The sequence below is a fragment of the Merops nubicus genome, unplaced genomic scaffold, assembly GCF_000691845.1.
Source record: "Merops nubicus isolate BGI_N331 unplaced genomic scaffold, ASM69184v1 scaffold925, whole genome shotgun sequence".
Classification (NCBI taxonomy): domain Eukaryota; kingdom Metazoa; phylum Chordata; class Aves; order Coraciiformes; family Meropidae; genus Merops; species Merops nubicus.
The window spans coordinates 12055-36329 of NW_008608838.1; the positions used below are offsets into that span (position 1 = coordinate 12055).

General features: G+C 37.6%; 1 protein-coding gene across 1 annotated transcript in view; it reads left to right on the forward strand.

Moving 5' to 3' along the window:
* Nucleotides 1-24275, forward strand: part of LOC103773024 (breast carcinoma-amplified sequence 3) — a gene marked incomplete at both ends in the record, with an annotated part of 89050 nt that overhangs the window by 11841 nt on the left and 52934 nt on the right. The window contains 2 exons of the mRNA XM_008940375.1: nucleotides 11454-11561; nucleotides 15884-15960. Of these exons, the coding sequence (XP_008938623.1) occupies nucleotides 11454-11561; nucleotides 15884-15960 (185 nt within the window). The remainder of the gene's footprint in view (nucleotides 1-11453; nucleotides 11562-15883; nucleotides 15961-24275) is intronic.

Here is a 24275-nt window from a genome sequence, read left to right on the forward strand (position 1 = left end):
ATTAACTCTTTAGAAAAAGAAAAAAAAAAACAACAACTTTGGTATTGATTTGGAAGTTTATATGTATTGGCAGTTTATAAAATCTGGGGCTGACTGTGGCTCTAAGGCGGTAAGTGGCTCCACAAAATGCTTTGTTTGGCAGAAGCCATGCTTGGTGAAATTTGGCTGGAGCTGACATACAGCACCACCAGTTTGATCTCAGGGGTGTGCTACCAGAAGTCTGATATTTTTCTATGAAGCATCTGACATGTGGCTGTCTCTTGATACACAAAAAATTTTTTACATTTTTGATTTTGGTTCATCTTGTATGATTTTAAAGATCAGGGTATTTATTACAATACAAATCACTTGCATTTATTTCAGTTGTGAATACTGCTTCATTTGACAGAAAGAGGACACGACAACTCTTGCATTTACTCCAAAACCAGAGAATGCAATAAATTTATCTACCAGACTGTAACCTTAATCAACTGACCGTAGAACTGTTAATCTTTTGATAGAGGTATGACAAATGCAGTTGTGTTCTACTCAGAAGTTAATCTTTGCTCTTCAGGATTTACAGAAATGTTTCCAGTTAAGCGTATATTCATAGAATGATCAAGGACAGCCAGTGCAGGTTCATAACTTTTGTATAAAAGGACTTTTTGGTTACATGCAAGAACAAAATCTAGTGCAGAATAAAACAGAAAAAAATGACTCTGATCTGAAAAGTGGAGCTCCAGATGTACTTTTCCTCAGCGATAGCTGTGGTCAAGTAAGCCTTGTAGATAAACAAATCTCTTGAGATGCCGCTAATCTTCCTGTATTAACTAACTGGAAATATGATGGGACAGCTCTGTTTTGTAACATGTGGTACATCTCAGTGAAGTGGAAAGTGTGTCACACTGGAGTCTCTCTGCAGAGCGTGCCACAGCTGAGAAGCCAGCTTGTGCTATATTTTACACTTCAGCGACAGGCGTGCCACATGCCGTAGCGTGGAGCAATACAATCCAACATGCTGCAGTGCAGGAAGGCAGGCTGTAGGCTGTTGTATGGCTTTATTTAGCTTCGTGTATTCTGAAATTTAAAAAAAAACAAACACGACAAACACACAAAAGAACCCCAAAGCAATCTAGAAAGCCTTTTCTGATGATGAGAATGAGCAGAAAACACAATAGTAACACAATAGTAGCAACATGCCATGTGCTGCTGGTAATGCAGAATGGGGGAAGAGCCATCTGCTGCCAAAACTGAAGAGTAATTTGGAGGTTGCTAAGCATTTTAGTATTTTAAGTATTCCACTTTCCATTTACTTTCCTCTTTGAACTGATGGTATTGTTGTTATAGTATCCATTACAGTAATACCAATATGCGGATAAAACCTAGTCTTAAATTTTCCTCTTCTTCTTAGTGTATGACAGTTGTTCTGACTACAGATAGGAAGCAAAGGAGCTATTGATTTAATTGAATAAAAGTGGATGTAGTAGTTGTCAAAAATACTCAGAACTGAAAACAAAATCCATGACCACCATCAGTTCAAAACATCTGTTCTGAGATTGTCAAGAAAATTATTTAGACTCTTCCCCTGTACAGCCCGAAGAGTGGAAACAACTTCTCACTCTGTATTGAGTCAGGAGTTCTGCCTGTCATACGAGCTGTGGTATGTGATTGAGAGTGACCTCAGCAATGAGCAGAGGCATCTGAATGTTCACCCAAAGTTGCAGATGATGGCAATGTGCAACACTAGTGAGGAGATATTTCTCTGCACAGCCCTTCAGAAGCCTGGCTTTTTACTCCATTGGGATTAACGTTTTCATCTTCATTTAAACAATGTAGAACTGTAAGCTCTCTCGATAACTGGATCTTTTCCTCTGCCCTGCATGACAGGCATTTTCTTGCATCTTTTCTGCTGACAGAGCTGTGGCAAATTTGAGGAACCAGGAGGCTTTTTGTTGTAGAGGCTTCAGAAGGGATGTCTGTTTTGTCTGTATCCAGCTCATCACAAGTTTAGTGTATGATAGGGTACAAATGGTAGAGGGTCCCTTTCACCCATGGTTAATATGAGTCTATAGAGGAAGGGATGGCAGGAATCCATGTAGCTGAATTTTTATCCATTGTGCAAGAAAAGCATCATAAAATTCCATGAGTAGATATCCTGAAAATGCTTGAGCATGAAGTTCATAGTAGTGGGTGCTCAATTCAGATAGTTGTTGTATCACCTATAAACACTTGATGTATGATAAAATTTTTTGGAGTGATTTAATGCTTTTGTGTACAAAATCATGTCTTAAACATAACTATACTTGTTTTGATCTTTGAATTTTAGGTAGAATGTTAGGGGCAATTGATTAGTGTTCATACTTGTTTTTGCATTTTTGTTTTTAATGAATGTGCAAAGCATATTTATAGAGTGGTAGATCTCCCTGCAGCCATCAGTCTGGTTTTAAGTAATTTTCCTCATTTGTTTGACAACCCCACAAAACTTGAAGTAGCTTTTACGTAGACACCCATTTTATATTAAAGTTTTGGTCCCATCTCTCTCTTTTCCCATATTTATCTCTTAGTAGCATAAGTAAGTATAGCTGTATTGCACTTTTAAATTAAACTCTGAACAGTTTAAAGTGTGGTACAGGCTTTCTGTTTTGTTTTGGAAGCTTATTTTTTTGGTGACAATTTTTATGCATTCTGATCTCCTTAAAGAAGCAGATCCAGTGTGTTCTGCTATGAGAGGAGTAGTATGCAGATGAATTTGCTGATAATAGATTTTTTTTTTCTTGTATGTGATTGGTTTGTACTTCTCAACAGGATGGGACATTCTTACATATTTTTAAGGGAAAACTTTCTACTTGTTGCTTGTAACGAGGCTTCTTTTGACAGCTTTTAAAAAGAGCAACATCTGAAACCATGCAGTCAAAGATGGCTGCAGGTTTGGCCTGAAGTACTTTGCTATGAGCATTTGAAATGTGTGTGAAATTCTCAGATCCAAACTTTAAAAATGGGCTGGCAACTGTTTTCCACGGGTAGGAGACTTCTGCCTTGTCTGCTGAAGTTACGATGTCGTGTCTGGTGATGAGCTGGTATTAAGTACTGTGCTCCAACATCATACTGCATTATTGATGCAGCACAGCCTCCTCTTTTTTTTTTCCTACCACCTATGCTCTTCCTCTAGTGCTTTTTGGTTAATAAACCTTTTGAATTAGGACTTTTCTTGCTGTGTGCTTTTGTGAAGTGCCCGGTATGTTTGTGCCACTGTGATGAACTCTATTTGTGGTGCATGTGTGTAGTATGTCCATTGTGCTGTATTGTTATGGTAAGTGGATGCACTTGATCTCCTGGAGGGGAGTGCTGGCCTTGCCACTTACAACCTGCACTTGACAACTGATTCATGGGATGGTAATTGGGACAGCTTCACGGGAGTCTGTATATCTAACACTCTTGACAGCAAATATCAGCTAGTGAAGCGATAAATAAGGGTAAAACAGTGGGGAAGAGGCCAGCTTGGAAGCCAAGAGAAAATAGGGATCAGAAGGAAGAAACTAAGGCTTCTAGTCTGTAATAGAACAGTGACTGAAATATGTGTTGACAGAGAACAACTTATTTTTTCTTCTCAAAATTAGTGAATTCCAAATGCTCAGTTAATTCATTACCTTAGCTAGCCATACGGACAATATAGAAGTAAATAGCATAGCAATGTCCTGGCATGAAACTGGTTTTATTAAAAGTTTTTTAATCTCTTCCAAAAGTATGCTGTGTCAAACAGATTGCTAAAGGTAGGGATATTTTGCCATAGCTCTTTAACTTGCTAAAAAGCTAACAGATTATAAAGATAAATGGGATTGCCCTTGAAAAGGACAATGTGTACAGGACTGGGTAGAACATTTTAAAAACACAAATGGTAGCATATACATGAGGATAGACATGAAAAATAAGGCAAAGAATTTACCTGCTTTATAAAAAGATTATTTTAATGTGCTATTGCCATTAAGTATTCTTTGAACAGTGTTACAAAGCATGTAATCATATGGCAGCGTAATTTATTTAATTACAAGTTTTGCCTTTTAATGAAGTTTAGCTTCTTTAGGAATCATTTTTGCTAGAGACAAAATGGACATAACTTTGGCTTAAATAGACATGGTTGCTTAACTCATTTGTCTTCTATAATTTATAGAATTAATTTATACCTAGGTAGCTAATTATGTTCATAGAAATTTGCCTGTAAGCAGGAAAGGTTTATACAGTACCACACCTTACAGTAAAAGGCAGTTATGAGGATGGGGATTTATGTCACTGCAGAGACACAGAGATAGTGGTGCTTTCCCTGCACTGGTTCCAACCTTCAGGAGCAGGAGAGCACTGTCAAGGCTCAGGTTCTCTCAGCCCACAACCCGAGCTGTGCACGGAGACAGAAGCCAGTCCTTCCTGAGTCGTTTCAACAGTCAGACTCTGCACCGTGGAGAAGTGCCTTGCTTATGAAATGGCAGAAAGAAAATACTACTAGCCTTGAATTAAAAAAAAAAAAAGAGGGGGAAATGAATAATGTGTTTTGTAAACATTAGCATTGGTAGGATGTAGGGGTGAACGCTTCAGATATTGTTTTGATCTAATTCAAGAATTGTCATTGAAAGGCTTTGAAAGGAGTGGTACCTCTGTTCCCAGTCCTTCGCATCTTTGTTCTGCCTACCTGATGGAAAGCTGCCCAGGAACTGATGCGTGTTAATTCACCTTTTATCTATTTCCTTTGTTCAAAAATATTAGTGGTTTACTTGCACATTGTACACTCAGGCAGCTGTACAGCTTTTTGTCCAGTGGCTGTTTTGGCACAATCACACGAGTCCCAGCTCTTTTTTCTTTCCACACTCGAGCAAACAATGCGGTTTTCTTTTGGTATGTTGTCTTTAGCTATTCAGGCTGAGACTTGTAGTTTACCAGTAACAAAATGGTTTCTGCAGAATTAATGACTTTAAAAAAAATATATTTGTCATATGCTTGTGAGACTATAGAAGATTGTGAAGTAAGAGGATGAGGTGGAACATTTTTACTAGACTGATAGACTTGATCAAAATATTTGAAGAAGGTATAGGAGTGAAGTTTCTATTGGTATTTAACACAAATATTTTAGTGCTCTATCAAATAATTTCCTCTCATATTTAAAGGATTAGATTTAGCAACATGTGTCTAAGATTGGTACAGATTTTTCTTATTTAGAAATAAGTGCTTCCATGCTTTTTTGCAATTTGTGGTACATTTAAAATGTCTCTGCTGCTTTGTGTTTCACTGCTATACACACGTTTTTGGGCAGTGTCACTCTCTCAGAAATCTTACTGTGCGTTTCCTGATTTTGAATGAGTCTGTTAAGTACCATGAATGAAAGTAAGAAAATTACTTACAGAGTTGAGTTTTCAGGCTTTTATGGTGAAAAGCTGGAATGCAGAGAGCCAGAGAGTTTCAGGGGACTAGGGGGTGAAAGTCTTAATGAAAGCTATATCTGCAGTGATGTTTAAGGAAGAAATAATGGTATCCTTTAATTTTAATAATTCAAGGCTTGTGTTTTTCACTTTATTGGAGATTAGTTGGTGAATGGATTGCTTTGGATAGTTACTGACTTATGCAAAAGATAACTAAATGCAGTGAGCTTTTGAGTTGTTGACAGAGACAAAAGCTGAAAAACTATATGCAAATTCTGTCTTGCAATAAGAAGTAATTTAATAAAAATAAAGTTATCTAACTGCTGGGACAATTTATCATGAAAAAGAGGACTTGGTGCTCGAAGTCTTTTAAGACAAGATTAGGTTGCTTGGTAAAAAATAATTTCTGTTAATCTGAGCAAACCTTCAGGGTCCTTGAGGAGAACAGAATTGCCTTTGTGGTCACAACGTGCTGATAATATTGCTGCAGAGATCATAATCGAATCTCATGCTTCAACTTTCCCCTGTAAAGGTTCAGGAAGGAATTTTTGCAATATACAATTAATTTACTCTGTACTGTGTACTCCAGTTTTTTTTTTTTGCTTTTCTTCCCCTTCTGTGAAGCATCAGAGAGTGACTGCAGCTGGAACAGGTTGCTGGCTAATCTTAACTACAATGGAATTTAGAAACTTGTGTCACTGTCAGGGTCCTCCTCATTCTTATATGGAAACAGGTTTTTCTTTACCCGTAGCCTACTGGCAGATCTGATGCTTTCTGAAGTAGTAATCTAATAAAAAAAATCTTTCTGGAGTAGCTTGCTGTAGAGCTCACTTGGACACTCCTCATCCAGCAGTTCCTTGCTGCCACTTTACTCTCTCCTGGTTTCTGAATGTGACACTCTGATGCCAGGGCCAAGCTGCTTTTAAAGCATTTGAGCTGGATGTAAGACTAGATATCAGGGTGACACTTAATGGCCTGCATTAGACAGGAAGCCAAGGTGATGTCATGGTCCTTTCTGACTTGGCAATGAAATCAGCTGTCCTTAGTTAAAATTTTGAAGCCAAATTCCATTTAAGGCACCTGACAGCTTAATATTTATAAAAACATCTAATTTTTTTTTAATCCACAAGTTGTTGAAGCTGGACCTAGTAAGAGATTATTGTACTGTAACATTTTTGAGTTTGATCTCAGAATGTTTTAGTATTATTTTTACCTCTCCTTGAAGGCACCAGAAGTCGTGAAAATTAAAGCTGTTTTTTATGTTGTTGAAAAAAATGGTTGTTGTAAATTGCACACAAACAAACCATCACCAGAGGAATACCCCAGAATAATGAAGAGTGGTACTGGTGTGGGCAGGGTAGAACGAGAAGTCTGGGAACACACAGTGCATTAACTTATGTGCTAAGGTTTATATTTTTGAGGAAGAGTGGAAGGTCAGGTTTTTGAAAAATAAATTGTACTTCAGAATAGACTGCATGGTGGAAGAAGTAATCTTTTTTTTTTTTAATGTGGAAATAATAAAAGAGCAAGAAGGGGACTGTTACTCTGGGAAACCTGCTGCTAATAAGTGTGATATTTGTCCTGGGTAAATGCAGAAGGAAACTGCCTTGTAAGGGCACAGGCCAAGGGAGCTGTAACGTAACTCCTCGCGTAAGGGGAGAAGGATGGAGCTCACTGCAGTGCAGTTCCACCAGGCACAGAGCCACCCTAGGCAAGGATCAGTTTCTGCCCAGCAGCTGGAAATAAGCTGTGTCCCTGCTGCCATCACGTGCTCTAATGTCAGGTTCTTGAGAAGTGGTAGGGTTTGTTTCTGTATTTGTTAGATCAGTCTGTGTAATTTCTTCATGTTATCTCAGTGATAGTTTGATACAATTTAACCTTTTCCTAAAGTTTTCACTTATTTTGTCATTTTAATACATTAACTCTTCAGCTGTTAATGGTAATTAATAAACTGTTTTCCAAAAGAAATTTGCAGAGCTTGTATAAAGGAGTACAGGTGATAGAAAATATTTTTACTGTAACTGTGTCATCTGTAACTGTACACTTTTCCCTAATGAAGATTGTAACTGTTAGCTTTGCAGTTTTATTGCTATCTAAAATGTGTTATGATGCCATAACTCCTGTCCTGGTTCCCAAGTGACGTCATTGTGCATCTCATCAGGCTTATGTTGTATACACGTAGAGCAAAAAAAAGGTGGGTAGATGGCCATGTTTCCCTCAGTCTTTCTAAAGGTTATAGACCTAGCTTTTGTTGGCCAGACAGCTTCTATGCTGAGATGATTTCTTTAAATGCCACAATTAACTGCACAACGCCTCCTGTAAAGAATGCTGTGTGAAGGTGTGGTGGTCAGCTTCTCCCCAGACTCATGAGACCACTCTGTAGTTGATGTCCATTCTCTCTTTGAGCAGGATGTTGTTCATCCCGTGGCAGGGTGGGGAGAGGCAGCAGGGAGGCAAGTAAACCCTTGTGAGCAAACAGTAAAATCTTTCTAGGCACAGAAAAATTTGGCCTCATGTTGGTTTCATCAGTCTTCTCCTTTTTTTCATATGAAAAGTGTGTGTGTTTTATACAGTATATTTGTCTCTGTATGCAAACATTTTACACAGAGCTTTTATGAACTGTGTGACTCATAGCTAGCAAAGCTGTGAAGAGGTGGTAGTTACATCGTGATGCAGAAGCACAGATGTAGTCAAGTGCCAGCTATACAAGGCATCTGTTACTTTTCTTCTGTCCCTGCACTACAACAGTCAAATGGAAGAAGATACAAGAGCCTGTGTAACTTCATTAATACCAACGCTTTGAAGTTGTTGGTGAATTTGTGTCCATTACCTTTAAAGAAATTGTTGATAGCTCTGCATTAAGCAGCTATTCTAACAATCATGATACATCATGAAAGTTTGTCACTAATCTGTGGGAGTAAATTTGCAAGTATTTTATTTGTGATAGACTTAATGTTATTACCAGACCACAAAAATCAGTGTTTGCACGTCTCCTTTTTACAAACCCTCACTGGTCCCCTCAAATACGATCAGGGCCCTCCTCATCACCAAGACTTGTGTGAACCTTCAGTTTCTCAGAAGCAAAGCTTCTTGGCCAGAAGCCTCAGAGCTTCAGTCTCTCCAGAACGATGGCAGTTTGTTAGCATAGGGCACCAGGCACAGTTACCACCGTGGAGGTCCTGAAGTGTCAGAAGAAGCTGTGTAGTGCTGCAGCTCTGCGGTGACAACCTAGCTGTAGCTTTTGCAGCCCTATTGCACGTCTTCTGTTGCTCAGTTCCTGTGCTTTGACTTCCATTTTTCCTTCCATCCTTGTTAGACCTTTCACTGAGCCCTTTTGATGAACTAACCTCCAGGAGAATTCCCTCTAGAGAAGAAAGAATGGACAAAGTGCTATTTTTCTGTTGATTTAGTACACTAAAATGAGTCAGTATAGAATGCATTGCATATCAGAGGCTGGGTAAAGAAAATACACAGAACCACTGGGCCTGAGCTTTTGATATCACTGAAATGGAGGAGGGAAGGATATAGCTCTTGCTACTGCCTCTGCATGGTGTAGGCTAATTAAGGTACTCTTACTATTCTTTAAGTGCTATGGCAGAAGTGAATCCTTAGATCTGTGTCTGTAATCCTCATTCTCTTGTTCTAGAAGAACTGATCCTGCTGCTAGCTGAAGAGATATTAAAGAGGGTAAAGAAAGACCATTCAAAAGGCTCATACTTTTAGGATAGCTGAGAAATAATACCTTTGGACAAGAACTGAAATTTTGCAGTGTTGTAGAATCCTTGCTGTATGGGGCTCTGTTGAATGGTGAAGTTAAAATCCATGATTTCTTTTTCTCCATTATTCCACAAGTTGAAGTCATGTCCCAGTCATTAGTGAAGCCTGATAAAGAATGTGGCAGTGAGAGACACTAAAACAAATAGAAATGCTAAATAAAGAAGTCTTCTCTAGTGATTGAAAGTTGAGGTTTTTTCTTTGGCCTTTCCACTTTTGAAGGAGATTGCCAAAGAAGGAGCAGATCAGATGCTTGTGCTTACACCCTTTTGTGTCATAGCTGGTGGATAAAGCACTTAGCCAAAAAATGTGACTTTCCCAGGAGAGCATTGTTTGGCTGTCTGAAGACTCGTGGTAATGCTGGGTGTCTGTGCCACGAACAGAACCATTATCAAACAAGACAGGACTATAAGTGTGACTTTTTCTTGCTGTTGCTATTTGCTTCTGCTGTTTAGGTCCTAGGAGCACCCTCAAATGTATTTGACCTTGTCTTTGTATTTATTTCAGAACATAAAAAACCCAAAGAAAAAACATACATACTGTTTTCTGATGATGGATTGCAGTGTACCGTGGAATTAAAAGACAGATAATGTTGGGAAAGAAAACTTCTGAATTTGACTTAGGTAGAATTTCAGAGTATTTCTGTTATGGTCCATACAACTTGATAACGAACCCAATTTATTGTTTTTTTAGCCAATGTGGTTTAAGAAAACATTGCTAGAATGGTCTTACCATGATCAACCAAAATAAAAATATGAAATAATAATTACTCATTTGAGTGACAGGATTATTACCCATAATTTTGTAGGTGCAACACTAATTAGAAGATGGGTACTCTTTGAGTTGTAGCCATGTAGTTGTCAAGTCAAAAAGGAACTGTTCAACACAAGGCTTATATGGAAATAGTAATTGCAATCAATTATTCTAATACAATTTTAGTTATATTGACTTCTGTGATTTCTGTCTTGCAAGAAGAATCTCTGTACGCTTTTATCAAAATAATAATTTTCTGTAGGTAATAAATGCACTTAAATCAAACAAGGTTTGTACACAGACCTTGCTGTGGCTTTCTGCATTTTCTAGCAGCAATGAGCTTCTAATGTAGAGTAACTAGACTTGAGTGTCACTGTTTTAAAAGTGTTTTTGAGGGGCCTTTGAAGTGCTTGAAAGTAATAAATAGCACCCTCTAGTTATTAGCCTAGGTACGTGCCTAGAAAAATGTGTATTTTGGGAAGAATTTCAGTAGGCAAAATGTCAAAACTTGTTTTTTCTATTATTTCTTTGACAGTTGTCTTTCTGTGCTTTATTATGTATTCTTTCTCTGCTGTGTGCTTATTGTATGTGCTGCTTTATTATCTTGAGGCATTTGAGGTAAACGGCTGGCATTTGTACTCCAGTTCTCCAGAAAATTCTCAAGCAGCTTGAGCAGATCCAAAAGACAAGCAAGTGTTGTGTCAGGAATTGTGTTAAACTCTGTAAAATAAAACAGATATAGGCAAAGGGAAACACCCTCTTCTACCAATACTTAGTATATGTTTGTACAGCTGGCAATTTGTGCTCGTTCATACTCGTTGACCTAGAAGTAGCCAACATTTTAATGTGTTCTTGAAGGGGAAAAAAGGTGTTATGGAAAAGAACTGCCACATCAAAGCCTCTCCTCAGCTTGTAAAATGGTTTCCACCACTACCTTCCTCGGCCCTATCGGAACACTCAGCACTTTCTCCCTCTCAAAAGAAAGCAAGCCTTTTTATTAAGGAATGGCCTTAGAGCTTTATTTATATGAAAATGATAAAAGTGACACAAAGCAGTTGAAAAGTTCCATATAGTTCAAACGAAAGTCCATCAGAGATGTAATGTAAATTCTGTGTAATGTGTCTCTATCAGATCCAGTCATATGATTCTGCTGGTGCATAGAGTGAAGTAAATACTCCCTGGAGGAAAGCCTTAGACTGTGGAATACATTTTAAATAACTAGAATGTAGTCTAAAACTTCATGCCTATCAAATGGTTTATATTTTGCTGGTCATATCTTCTGTTCCAAGGTCTTATTTGGGACGAAGGAAACCAAATGCTCGCTAACGAGTTGCACAGTAAAGGTTGTTGACCATTGTGGGTGTTATAATTCAATTTGAATCACACCTTCCCTTAATGTAGAAGGCTTATATTGACCCTTTGTTCTCCAGCATTCTGCTCAGATTTAGCGTATTAAGTAATATATAGGTAGGCTGCAATAGCTTAAAAAATGACAAAAAAAATCATTCACATTAAAGTTTTATTTTGAATTATTCCTTTTAGCACGAGCCCACCCTACTGCTGTGTGGACCTTTATTCTTTGCGAACAGGAGAGATGGTCAAATCCATACAGTTCAAAACTCCTATTTATGATCTGCACTGCAATAAGAGGTAAGGATGTTTCCTGCACGTTCTTTTTGTGTGAGAGCATGTAAAATTTCCATAATGAATACAGTTTCTGGTGTGTGCACTCCCTGACGTTTTACTTTGACTTTCCTGGAGGCACATTCTCCATTTCTCAAGTAATATTTCAGTTTGAGTATGACAATATTCTTCTCCAGTGGCTCTTATTTAGGAAGCTCAAAACACTGTGCATCTGAAATCATTTAAGCTTCTTTCACTTGTGATGAGGGTGACCAGGAATCATTGGAATCCTCTGTCATCCACCTACAGATGGAGAAATGGGATCATCCAGAGTTTAAACAGCATAAAGCACTGAAGAGTTTGTTTCTCTTCTTTGTGTTTCATTGTTCTGTCATACGTTGCCTTGCTGCACACCCAAAAAATTCCTAGTGTGCATTCTGTGGTTTACAGGGAATAATGTTCCTGTGAATCAAAAAACAACACAGCATCTTGTAGGATAATGTCACCGAATTTCTGAGAGAAAATGCCATAGAAGGCTGAGCATCATACAGTTCAAGTAGAATAGCATCTGTTGTTTCCATAGAATCTTGCATTCAGATTTTTCTGAATTAACTTTAGATCTTCATCTCTGTAAGACACACAAAACTGAACACACTTGTAGTTCACTGCATCTTTCTAAGATGAAAGAGAAAAGCCAGGTTCCCTCCATGAGGATCTTGATGAACTGTTGGCACTCCTGTTGAGAGGATTTGATGCAGTGAATTTGGTCAAAGCCCATAATTGTGCTTCTTACTTTACTGCTTCTCTCCACCCTGCTGTTCCTGTTGTTAGTCGTTGTGTGTCTTTAGGTGCCTTGTGGAAGTTGTGGAATGTGATTCCTGTTAACAGTAGAGCACTGAATGAAGAAATTGCTGCATTTTTTTGTTTGCTGGAATTAATGATCCTTCCATAAGGAAAGGGGCATAATAACACAAATCACTAAGAACAAAACAAAACATCACATCAGGAGGAAAGGTTTTATGTGTCTAGTTTGTGTGGCAGTAGGTAGCATGCTTGTGTATGTGAAGACCACAGTAAAATATGAGCATGTTATCAGATTTGTGCAGCTAAGGGAAGTAAGCAGGGTTGGAGATTGCATAGGCAAAAAAAAAATTAAACACCCCAACACCTCCCTCCACTCCCCCTGAAGCCAGAGAGACTTTGTTAAACAGACATTTTTATATTGTACCATCAAAATCTGAACAGCAATGGCTACATTACATCAAGTAGAAATCACAGAAGAATAGTACTGAGGAACAAACACCTTCAACACCACAATTAACCTGTAATCAAGAGGGTATTTTGGTAGTGTTAGTGTTTCAAGAAGTAAAGGATGATAGTTTTTGTTATCCCTGTCAATCTGCTTATTGTAGGATGTGGGTATAATTGTTATATCAAAAAACACTGAAGTGGTTGAGTTGTTGAGAGCTGTGTGCCATGAATAGGTCACTGTTCCTTTAAAAGCTGTCAGAAGGAGTTTGGTACTTATCTGTGCAACTGTCCCTTGAAAAATTTAAAGTTCCCCTGTGGACAGTGTGATGATAGTAAATCTTTCCAGTCTGGCCTCCCAGCAGCAGAAAAATCCAATTGTAAAAACAGTCAGAAGGCAAATCATCATTCAGAGTTTCTCGAAAGTAAAAAGCCTTTCCAGGTGCTAATGTTTCTTTTCCTAAGTGGTAAAACTGGAAAAGCTACTTCAAAGCTGTGTGGCTGTAGCCAGGGTAGGTACTTTTCTGGAATGCATCAGATTCTGTTACTATCCAAAGAAAGCTCACTGTTTCAGATTGAAAATGCATTAAATGTGGCCAAGTGCGGTGCTAATGGTGCGTTAACCTTACTGTAGACTAATGGAGTCCAAAATTGGGATTTAAAATAAAACTTGAGTTGCAGAAGAATGGCAAACTGTTTATTATTTATGCATTTATACTCTAGAATCATCCATCTGGTGGGTATCATTTATTCAGAAAGACAGTACAGCTTCAAAGAGTAGAAAATAAAAATGTGCAGGATTGGGGAATACTACAATTATATATATGTGTGTGTTCTATATATACATGCTACACTTGCATCCAAAGTCTTTCCATTATCAATTGGTTAACTTTAGTTTAGATGTTATGGAAGAAGTTAGAATTGATACATTTTCTTTTGTGTTTCTCTTCAGAAGATATGTTGTTTAGCTAAAACTCCTATTTTGTCCCAAACTGATACTAAATTTATATATGTAGAATTTATAGCTTTTAAAAACCGAGTTTTATACGTCTGAAGGGAATGGGGAAGCATCTTTTTCACAATGAGAGACCTAGAAGGAAATAAGAAATCCTATATTAATTTCTGTCTGATTTAACACCTCTGAATTCCTCTTGTTGAATTAGGTGTTCTGCCCTCTTCTTCTGGCAAGTCAGCTGCTCATTCTGAAAGTGTAGGTGTGCTTCCTATTCTATGTCTGCAAATCTTGGAATATGAAAGACTTCTGTCCAAAAATGTATCTTGATTTCTACCTTCCTTCCAAGGATTTGTACTTCTTGTTTCTAGATAGAGGCACGTTGATGAACAGAGCAGTGATGAAGTCCCAGGATGAGATGTTTATGAACCAAAGAGTCCTGAAAGAATTTGAGATACAACACAGGGCTTGTTACTTTAGTCAGCTTCTGTATCAGACAAATAGAAGGTAGCTTGTGTTTTACCAGCCTCTTGGACAGGCTTCAGGAGTCGTCTAGGGAACTACAGATGCTATCTCCTTTATTTGGCAAATGTGCTAGAAAAAATGATAGCAAAATCAAATAGAAGGCATATTGATAAATGTTGCCTGTTGGAGGAGCATTAGTACAGTTTTCTAGGTTGAAATAATGACTCAGATTTTCCTTCTGTATCTGAAAACATCAGCAAGCATGGGAGTAAGGTATATATCTTGATTTTAGTGTGGCCCTTCAAAGAGTCTTGTAGGTACTGAGTTCTCATGGAATAAGAGGGAGGTGTTCTTGTGGCTAAACAATTAAAAACAGGAAGGGAAAAAAAAAGGAGTTAATGGCTGTTTTTCACTCTGATGGGAGATAAGCATCATCCTTAACCCAAGGTTGTGTCCTGAGACTGATGCAATTCATCATCTTTTTAAAGATTATTACTCTATAGTGTAATATGCAATGATTGTTTTCAGATAAACCATTAGGTGAGCATTTTAGTCATTAGGAGACACAGTTTTTTGCCACATCATATCTTTTTTCAGTTAAAGCTATTAGAACACCATTTAATAATGCTCCATATTGTCAGCTAATTAAAAAAAAATACTGTCTCATTGTCTTCCTAATGAGAGAACAATTAGATTCCTAATTAATTATGTCATACTGCTAAATGTTCCAGATAGCTGGTAGATTTTATCTGTTTATTTGTTGGCTTCCTAAGTGATTCTTTCATGTCAAGAGTTTAAGAACTTGCTTATGGGAAGTCATCAATGTAGGACAAGATGTATCCTCGTTATAAAACTTTCAAAATGCTTCACTTTCCAGATTTACATCTTTGGCCTCTGTTCATTTAAATGGTGTGGTGTTAATGCATAGCTATCCTGTGGCTGTTCTTTGCTTCAAGTAATGAACTGATAATTTGCAATAAAAGTATGTATATGTACAAGAGACTGCATAAACATGCACCTGTGATTTTCCTAGTTTACACAAATTCTGCTTCTCTCAACTGTATTTGGGTGCTGATGTTCTTGGTATGAAAAAAAAAATTCCCTGTGTTTATTCAAATAAGGTGGTGAACTGATATTTTGCAATAAAAGTATGTATATGTATATATACATGAGACTGCATAAACATGCACCTGTGATTTTGCTAGTTTACACAAATTCTGCTTCTCTCAACTGTATTTGGGTGCTGATGTTCTTGGTATGAAAAAAAAAATACCCTGTGTTTATTCAAATAAGGTGGTTTAATAAATTTGCAATGAGATGGGCAATGGGATTAATTCAAATTTAGCTTCTATTCTACCAATTGTTGATTTGATTGTTATTTGAGTCACCGAAAGTAATTCAGCACCGTTGCAATCCCATTCTTTGTTTTTAATGGAGCTTTTACTGCAGGAGCTATATCATAAATATGCTGTGTTGTTCTGTATCAGATCTGTGTACTTCCTGAAGTGAAGGTTATGTGGTTGGGATGAGAGAGAATCCTCAATAACTGCCATGTATTGGTAACCTGGCAGTTTGTCACTCTAGAATTTATATTGATGCTTTTGAAATAATTACATTTAGATATTGAATCTTTAAACCATTGCATTTAATGTTTAAAGTACATGTTCCATTTCTGTGTTTTCAGGATACTTGTTGTAGTCCTGCAAGAGAAAATTGCTGCCTTTGACAGCTGTACTTTCACGAAAAAATTCTTCGTTACAAGTATGTATAATAATTGGGTTCAGTCTTTTTGCTCTAGTGGTGGAGTGAGATAAAACAGATCTTTTTTTTTTGTTTGGCTTCAGTTTTAGATACTCAGAACAGGTCTCCTTGACTTTGTTTGCAGTTTCAGGCGATCTGTTGCTTCAAAGACCCCAAATGTGACTCTGAATCTTTGTCGCTTTTGCATATTTATTATTACTGGAACTAATTTCTCACTGCTGTGAAGAGCACCTCCACCAACACCCATAGGTAGCTGAAAAATTCTGATGTCCATTTAGCACAAATACATGCAAACCACTCAGGTTTTGAGTTTCAGGTTGTATGCATCAGCAGCAGTTTACAAACACGGTGACAATGGTTTGTCTGCTTTTCATTTTTTCTCATTACTTAGGCCCAGGAACATTGTTTTGTTTTCAGTTGTTACTTCAGCAGGCCCCAGAGCTCAAGGCAAGTCAGTAAAGTGTTGTAGTAGAAAAACTATAGGCAGGTTATTTGCCTGCAGGCGCTTTTACGTGTATCTTACTTTGGAAAGGTCAGAGTTTTATTGTTCAAAAGGAGAGCCTGAAGTTTTCTAGGTGTGTTTTCAGTCATATACTTGTATTATCTGTGTATTCCAAGAAAAATCTAGTTAGGAGAAGCTGTTTCTTGTAAGAAAAAAAAGAAAAGCAGCTCTATGCAGTAATATTCAAGTTGCCAATAGGTGTCAGTTTCTTCCTATACATGAATGTAAGAAACTTGGAATCTGCTGGGATCCAGCTAAGAGAGCCAAATGGGAAGGACTTGTTTGTGTCCTCCTATTCTTCACTCGTTTTTATGTCACCAAAGAGAACTAGAGCAAAGCCTTTCTTTATTTCAAATCAAAAGTAAAAAAACTCTATCAAGTGTGTATTTTGACAATTCTTTCTGCTCTCCTAATTACAGGTATTGTTCTTTTTTTAAAAAGTTGCTGCAGTTTGTTTTAAAAAATTAAGCTGCTGAGCTGTATTTTGAGGAACTGAGGTATCCTGTTCCTAAACATAAAATTTATTTTGCCATACATCTTTTAGGAACAGCAATGGAATTTAAGGAGGGTAAAACAAAGATTTTGGAGATATTTACCAAATTATTTGAAAATCCAAACTCCTGAGATGTCACTGTTCACAGTGTATTTCTCCAGCTGTGCTGTGTTTTTTAATATGAGAAACTCAACATGTTCTCAAGCTTTGTTCTAGTTCTGGGCTTGCAAAGCTGAGTTAAAGACACACCTCATCTTGTTCCCAGCGTTTCAGAAACCTGCAGCACCCAACAAACAACTGGATCTGCTGCCACCACCACAGCCCCTTCCCCTGTCTCCACCCCAACTTGCCTGTGGCCAGTGATGGGGGTGACTAGGCACAAAGTCGTGTGGGTTTTTTCCCTAGATGAGTGGGTTTCTTGGACCTGTGCTGGTGAATAGTTGTCCTCAGGATTTTGAATCTTAGTTGTTTCATTTAATAGCTTATGCTTTCAAGCGGGTGTTATGCTCTGGCATGTTGAAGGCTGCAGTAAAGCTTTTGTCTAAGCTTTCAGATTTCATATGTGCTGAAATATCTTTCACCTAAGAGTGTATCTTTAAAGGCTTAAGTTACTCTGTCTTTGAAATGTGATGTAAATGAGCTACCTAGTTAGCAGCATAGATTTTTGACAGTGAGCCAACTGGCCAGCAACAGGGCTCTTTGGCTGTGCCTTTTTTTTTTTTTTTTTTTTTTTTTTTTTTTTTTTTTTTTTTTTTTTTTTTTTTTTTAAGGGGGGCGTGTTGCAAAAAAAAATTTTTTTTTTGTTGTTGTTTTTTTTTTTTTTTTTGTTTTTTTTTGTTTTTTGTTTTTGTTTTTGTTTTCTTTAATTTAGGAGAGGGCAGTGTCAGTTGAAATTGGAAAAGTAGAAATCCCTGAGAAGGAAGCTCAGCAAAACGTCTTGTGGGCTTCTTTGTTTTCATCATTGGAGCATCACTGCTCTGCAGGACAGACAGACAGCATCCCACCTGGATCATCATCTCATCAGCTGGATGGGGCCAGTACAAATGTCACTCACTGCCTGGAGAATTTTTAAGATTCTCAGTTGTTAGCTGATGGCTTTTGGTCAGAAACAATGGCATAAGAGGTCAAAAATAGTAAATGAGAATCCCTAGCTCTTTGAAGACATTTCTGTTACTGTATAAACAACTGTGTAGGAAGGAAAATCTTTTTTTTCACGATTTGGTGCTGATGTCAAAGTCCCATCTTCCATCTGTACCAGCTAAGTGGCACAGGAGCCGTAGAACCTTGTTGAGACAGCTAAAATCAAACATAATTAAGCAGAAGGTCTCGTCCATTTTGCTGACTATTCATACGTAGAAATTAAATGCAGAATGTAGGATTAAACACAGTGTCAGGAATTCTGAAGTCTGATGCTCCTCAGAAATGCTAATGCAGCTGTGTTGCACATGAGTAATGTTTGTCTTTCTGTTTTTGTTTTTGTGGTTGAATATATTGTTGTAATAAATATACCATAAAATATGCAGAATGTAGAACATGGTCAAGTTCATGCTGCTGTTGGAATGTTTAACTCCTGCATTTCCTGATTTTTCTTGACCAAATTTGCCATCTATCTTTTTTTTTTCCTACCTGTGATTAGGTGGAAATGTGCCAATTTGACTGAAGTGGCAGAGAGCCAGCACATTCTGTTTGTCCCCTTTGTAACAAAACCTCAGTGTTACAGGTGCTCTGGTCTTGGTGTGTGTATTTAAGACAGGTGCTTAAACTTCAAGGGAAAAGATACTGTGGATATTGCAGAAAAATTACCAAGCTATCCTGTAATCTACCCTGTGTGGTATTCTTATTTTTAAATATGTGCTAAGTTAAGTCGTAGCATCGGTCTGCAGAGAACTCGTGGCAGCAGCTTTCACTGAGCACTCTGTTCTCTGCTGGCCTTGTGCTCGGAGCCAGCTCCGGTGTGCCACAGGATTTGCATCAAGGGGAGCATGAAGCCAAACAGTAATTTCACGTCCTGCACTGTTTTAAGTGCTTATGTGGCCAAAATAAATAAAAAAAGGAGTAAATAATTCGATGCTTGTAAGAAGAATGTGTTTCCTGTGGCCGTTGTGAATGTCAAGGTGTGGATTTTAAATAGGTTTTTAAATAGTTAAGAGTTTTATTGTGGTTCATGTCAGATTTCCTTCAGAGCCTTTTTCTGATTACGGCATAGGGCTGAACGTTCAGAAATGAAAGTGATGCACAGGGTTTTTTCCCTCCACTTTGCTCTAAACAATAGATGCAGAAAAGCTGAATTTCATTGATTTCTGTTACATCAGTGCTCCCTCAACCCTTCTCCAGAAATGCTTACTGAGTGGAACATTGATGATTATGAATATGGCCTGATGGATTCTTTCTTCTCTGTAAAGAATATCTTTCCCACCCCCTGGGCCCTAAGTAAAGATTATCACAGATAACATCATGCATGTGGCATCATCTTTGTGTCCGATAACTAGTGCCTGCTCAGTTTCTCTGGCCCTTCCACTCCTCATATTGATATATTCTCCATCCATTATTCTCTAGGGATGAAGACAGTTATTGCAGCCATTAGCTGGCACCACAGTTCTATTGATGCTGTACAGCTAGAGCCTTAAGAGGTAATTTTCCAGATTTTAGTCAGAGTACTTTATTATATAGAAAGTCTCAAAAGACTTGCATAACCACAAGCCAAAAATTATTCAGTATATGTTAAATACACCCCACCTGCACCTCTTAAAATAATTTAAAAAAAACCAAACCCAAACAAACAAAAAACAAACCAAATGGAATTTGATACTCTAATCTGCAATTTGGCTTTGCTGTTCCTATTTTCACTGACATTCACATGTAAGAAATAACATGGTGGTTTCAGTTTGTCACAGGTCTGCTCTGGAAATCATCTAGGCTTTTGTTGTACATTTTTGCTAGTTTTGTTAGAATTTCTTTCCCTTGATTGGCACACGGGGAGCAGTTTGATCTCTTTGCTTTGAAGTAAAAACACTGGATGTCTTAGGGAAAGGTTTAATGCCTGAAGAGTTCCAAAGAGAACTCCTGGCAGAATGCACGTCTCCCTTCTCAGCTGTGATCAGTGAGTGGCATTTATCCTGGACATCCCACACGGTCTAATCATTGATGGGATTCCTCCGTCCGTGCGGGAGACTCCTCAGCTGAGCTCGAAAGTCCTTAAGGCAGGTGGGAAGTGAGCTCCTGACTCACAGTATTTTCTTCATCAGTGAGCAGAAGCCAAGTATGTGAACTGTATATATGCAGTTTTTATTTTTATGGATACACACACGTGTGACTACACACCTCTTCATGTTATTTGTAAATGCCCTCCCTGAGAAACAGTGATTTGATCCTGCCATTACTTTTTAACAGCATTATAACAGTGTTTTTTTCCTGAATGTGGGAATTCTTGTATCACTATTACAGGATAATGTTGAAACATTTTTTAAAAGGTCTTTAGGGCAACATAGTAGATTTATGGAAATGAATGTCTTCGTTGCATGCAGGGTGTTTGCTGTATTGCAAGGAAGTGTAAATGCAACAGAAAAATTGTGTGAAGACAGAAAGCACACTGGTGCCCAAGATGTGTGTGTTGTATCTCCAGGGTTTGACAGTTTTAAAAATCATATGCAGAGCAGGAAGTGCTGTTTGTTTCTGTGTAAGTTATTTTTGTCTAAAGCACCCAAATCCTTAGTATTAAAGGCCAAAACAAAACCATCTTACTCACATTGTCCTGCACAGAAACAAAAGCCTCTATACTGATGTTATTATTTATCACTGTCCATTTCTCTGAACAAAAATAAAAAATTCAACCTGAGATTAAAACATGGTTTGTCCTGAAATCAGTCAAATTTGTGGTAAATGTAACAAACAAGATTAACAAACATTAAAACTACAAGTATTTTCAGTAATAGCTCTGGTATTGGTCTGAGAGTTACAGAGTAACAGTAATATACAACTGCCATGATAGCGTGGACAGGGAAAGGAGGTTTTTAGAGTAATAATAATAGTAGTAATAATAACAATAGCAATAGTAACGATTATGATTAATAGTAATTAAAAAATTAAATCTATAGTCCTTCCCCAAGCTGCTGTGAGGGAATTCTGTTCTTCCAATCCAGGACAGCACAAAATGCCACTCAGTGCAGGGCTGGGGCTGTTGTGAACAGGACACATATTATGAATATTGTCCTGCAAAGGCAGGTGATGATGGTACCTGTAGCCTTTGTAGCTTCTTCCACGTGATTTCTAAGTGATTTTTCTTTTTGTTTTAGTAGTGATAATGCCACTATGATTTTAAAAAGAACAAGGTTCTCGATGGCAAGGGTGATTTCACAGTAGGGTGCATCCTGCTGGTTTGCTCTTTTGCTCAGTTTTTATGGGTGATACTTAAACAGAAGGAAGTACAAGAACAATAGGAGAGTTTTGGAAAGTATGTGACAGTGTGAGAGTAATAACATTTACACAGGGCCTTTCATCTAGAAGGGACCCAGAGGAATTTATAAACAATATTACTTTATACAGCTTATAAACAAATAATTTTGGTTTGCCTGGTGACGCTAAAAAAAAAAAAAACCCAAACAAACAAAAAATATTAGATAAAACAACTTATATGATTTGTTTTCCTTGGAATAAACAATGCTTTTGCAACGACAGCATCACTCTACCCGTTATTTATTGTACATTCCCTCTCTGTGCTCTCTGGCATGGATCTGTTTTCTGGCTGCTTCGGATGGCAAGATTTAAGAATGTAAATTTTGTAATCTCATTACTATAGAGTGCTGTATATTTCGTAAGAGATAGAATAAAATATTAATTGATTCTAAGCTACATCCGGTGACTAAAAAGTAGTGTAGCTTTGGTGGTTATTGTAGCTATTTATTTAAATAAATGATACCACTGCTTCACAGATTTTTATGGTCTGGCAAATACCTCAAATGATTAAAAGTAAATAACTTTAGTTGAAGAGAGTTGACATTTTGGAATTGGCTCAGAAACTGTTTAAAACTGGTCATCTTTAATGAACTTCTCTATACAATGAAACAGAAAAATCTTTGTTAATCCAGTAATTTGATTTCTCAGTAAGCTTTTACTTAGTTTTGCCTTAGGATGTAGGTTACCCTCAGAGATCTCCACCTTGACCAGCATTCCTTGTGTTTGCTGACTGTCCTGTCCCAGTGTCATATTCATCACACTCAAGAGATGCAATTTCTTCCATGGTTTAGGATTAGAGGCAGAGTCTAAGAAGATTCTTATAATTAATACTGCCCATACCCACATAGAGAAATAGCTTGAAATGAAAGTGGATAACACTCATGTGCATTCCTCACAGATACAAGGTGTGGAATATTAATTTAAAAAAATTTATAGTAATTACAAGGATAATTCTGAAAAGTGATACCAAAAAAACTATAAGTGTGTATTAGTGCACAGGACATCAGAGACAACTGGGGAAAAGAAAGCAGTGAAAATTATGGAAAAAGGAAGTTTTCCTATTAAACTGACAGGGAGGAAAAATAAAGACAGAAAAGAACTTATTGAAATGGTTTTCATTAAAAAGTAAAAACAAAGTCAAGATAGAGGGGATGAAAGCCTGGCAAATATCACAAACAGATTTTTTATTTTTTTTCTTGACTATAGAAATAGGTGTAGAGAATAAGAGTTCTTACAATATGCTGTGAAATCAAAAAACAACTGTAGTGTTTTAAGATAAGCATGTTGGGATGTGTTTGAAGAGAAGCAATGTTGTTCTGGATGCTTCTGATTTAGTGAGGCCTGGAAGGAAATACAGCTGTGCTTGGGTGAGTGAGGAGCCACAGGCAGCTTGCAGTCTGTTGTTACAGACATTGAAAATAAGTTCTGACTTAGGTAAGTTCTGACTGTTAGCATCACATTTTTTTTCTAGACAGAATCATTGCCTTCTAGTGCATATTTAGGACTGAATACTTTGCTGTGATCAGATTGTCTTTGGCTCTTCATTAACAGAGCCATTCAGGCTGTCTAGGATGTTTTGAAGAAGGACCAAGAGAAAAAAAATTACAGCCTTAACTATGATAGTTCTCACTTCTGAGGGAAAATTCTTATTAAAATATGGGTCCTCCACCTGCATGGGGTTTGTTTATTTATTTGGGCAGGTTGTGTTGGTATGAATTGTATCTGGTATATATGCAGAGTCCCTCGCAGCACAGCCACGCCTCACGATTGAGAAGGGCACCCACACAGAGCACATCTGAACATACCCATTGGACTTGCAGCAGAATCATGGATAGCAGATGCACAGCTCTGGTCCTCCTGAAGAGCTGAGCTGTTGACAGCTTAGATGCCTATAGACTCTTAATTGCCTGTGGGATTCCACAGATTGTGTGCTTGGATGTGAAGTAACAAACTGCCAAGTTTTTATGGATAGTGGGAAGCCCTGCAGTGTCTAGCCCCCAACTCTCCAGCCCATACTGGGCTTTTGGTTCATATATATACTCATATATGTATATATATATAGATATAAATTTTTTAAGCTTTTTTTTTCTTATAAAAAACTTTGGAGCTTGATGAAGAGCTGCCCCAATAGAAATGGTTCAAGTTTTAATAGTGGCATGTTTTGTGATTTATTTGCTTTATCTCTGTTATAGCTGACATGACTTTTAATGGCCATATATATAGATATAATTTTTTTAAGCTTTTTTTTTCCTTATGAAAAAGCTTTGGAGCTTCATGAAGAGCTGCCCCAATAGAAGTGGTTCAAGTTTTAATAGTGGCATGTTTTGTGATTTATTTGCTTTATCTCTGTTATAGCTGACATGACTTTTAATGGCCCTGTTCCTCTTAACAGTGTTTTCCCAATGTGCTGTTTGTTTAAAAGCTAAGTGGGAGGGGAGGAATGTGTTGCTTTTCTCTTCTTGGCTGCTGTCTGTGGCTTCGCACTGCCATTACTGAAACTGGAGGATGAGCTCTTTGAAAAGAATTTAGGAAAAAAACTGGGGTCTTAGTTCCCTGGAGGAGCACAGACCAATGGAAGGATCCAGAGTCAGAGGAGTGGATATTTGTTTGCATTTTCAGAGATGGGTAGAGGAGGTGATTCGCTTTATTAGGGGCATATGGCTATGAATCTTCAAAGGGTGCTAAGGTTTTCATAGAAGTAATGTAAAATAAGCACACCTCTTTGGTCACTCACTAGGCAAACATTTGTATAGCTCTTCAGAGAACTTCAGGGATTCCTGTATTCTCTGTAACACCAAATATAGACAGTCAACACAACAGCAACTAAACTAAAACTATCTTTGAGTGCAAATAATCACAAACTGTATT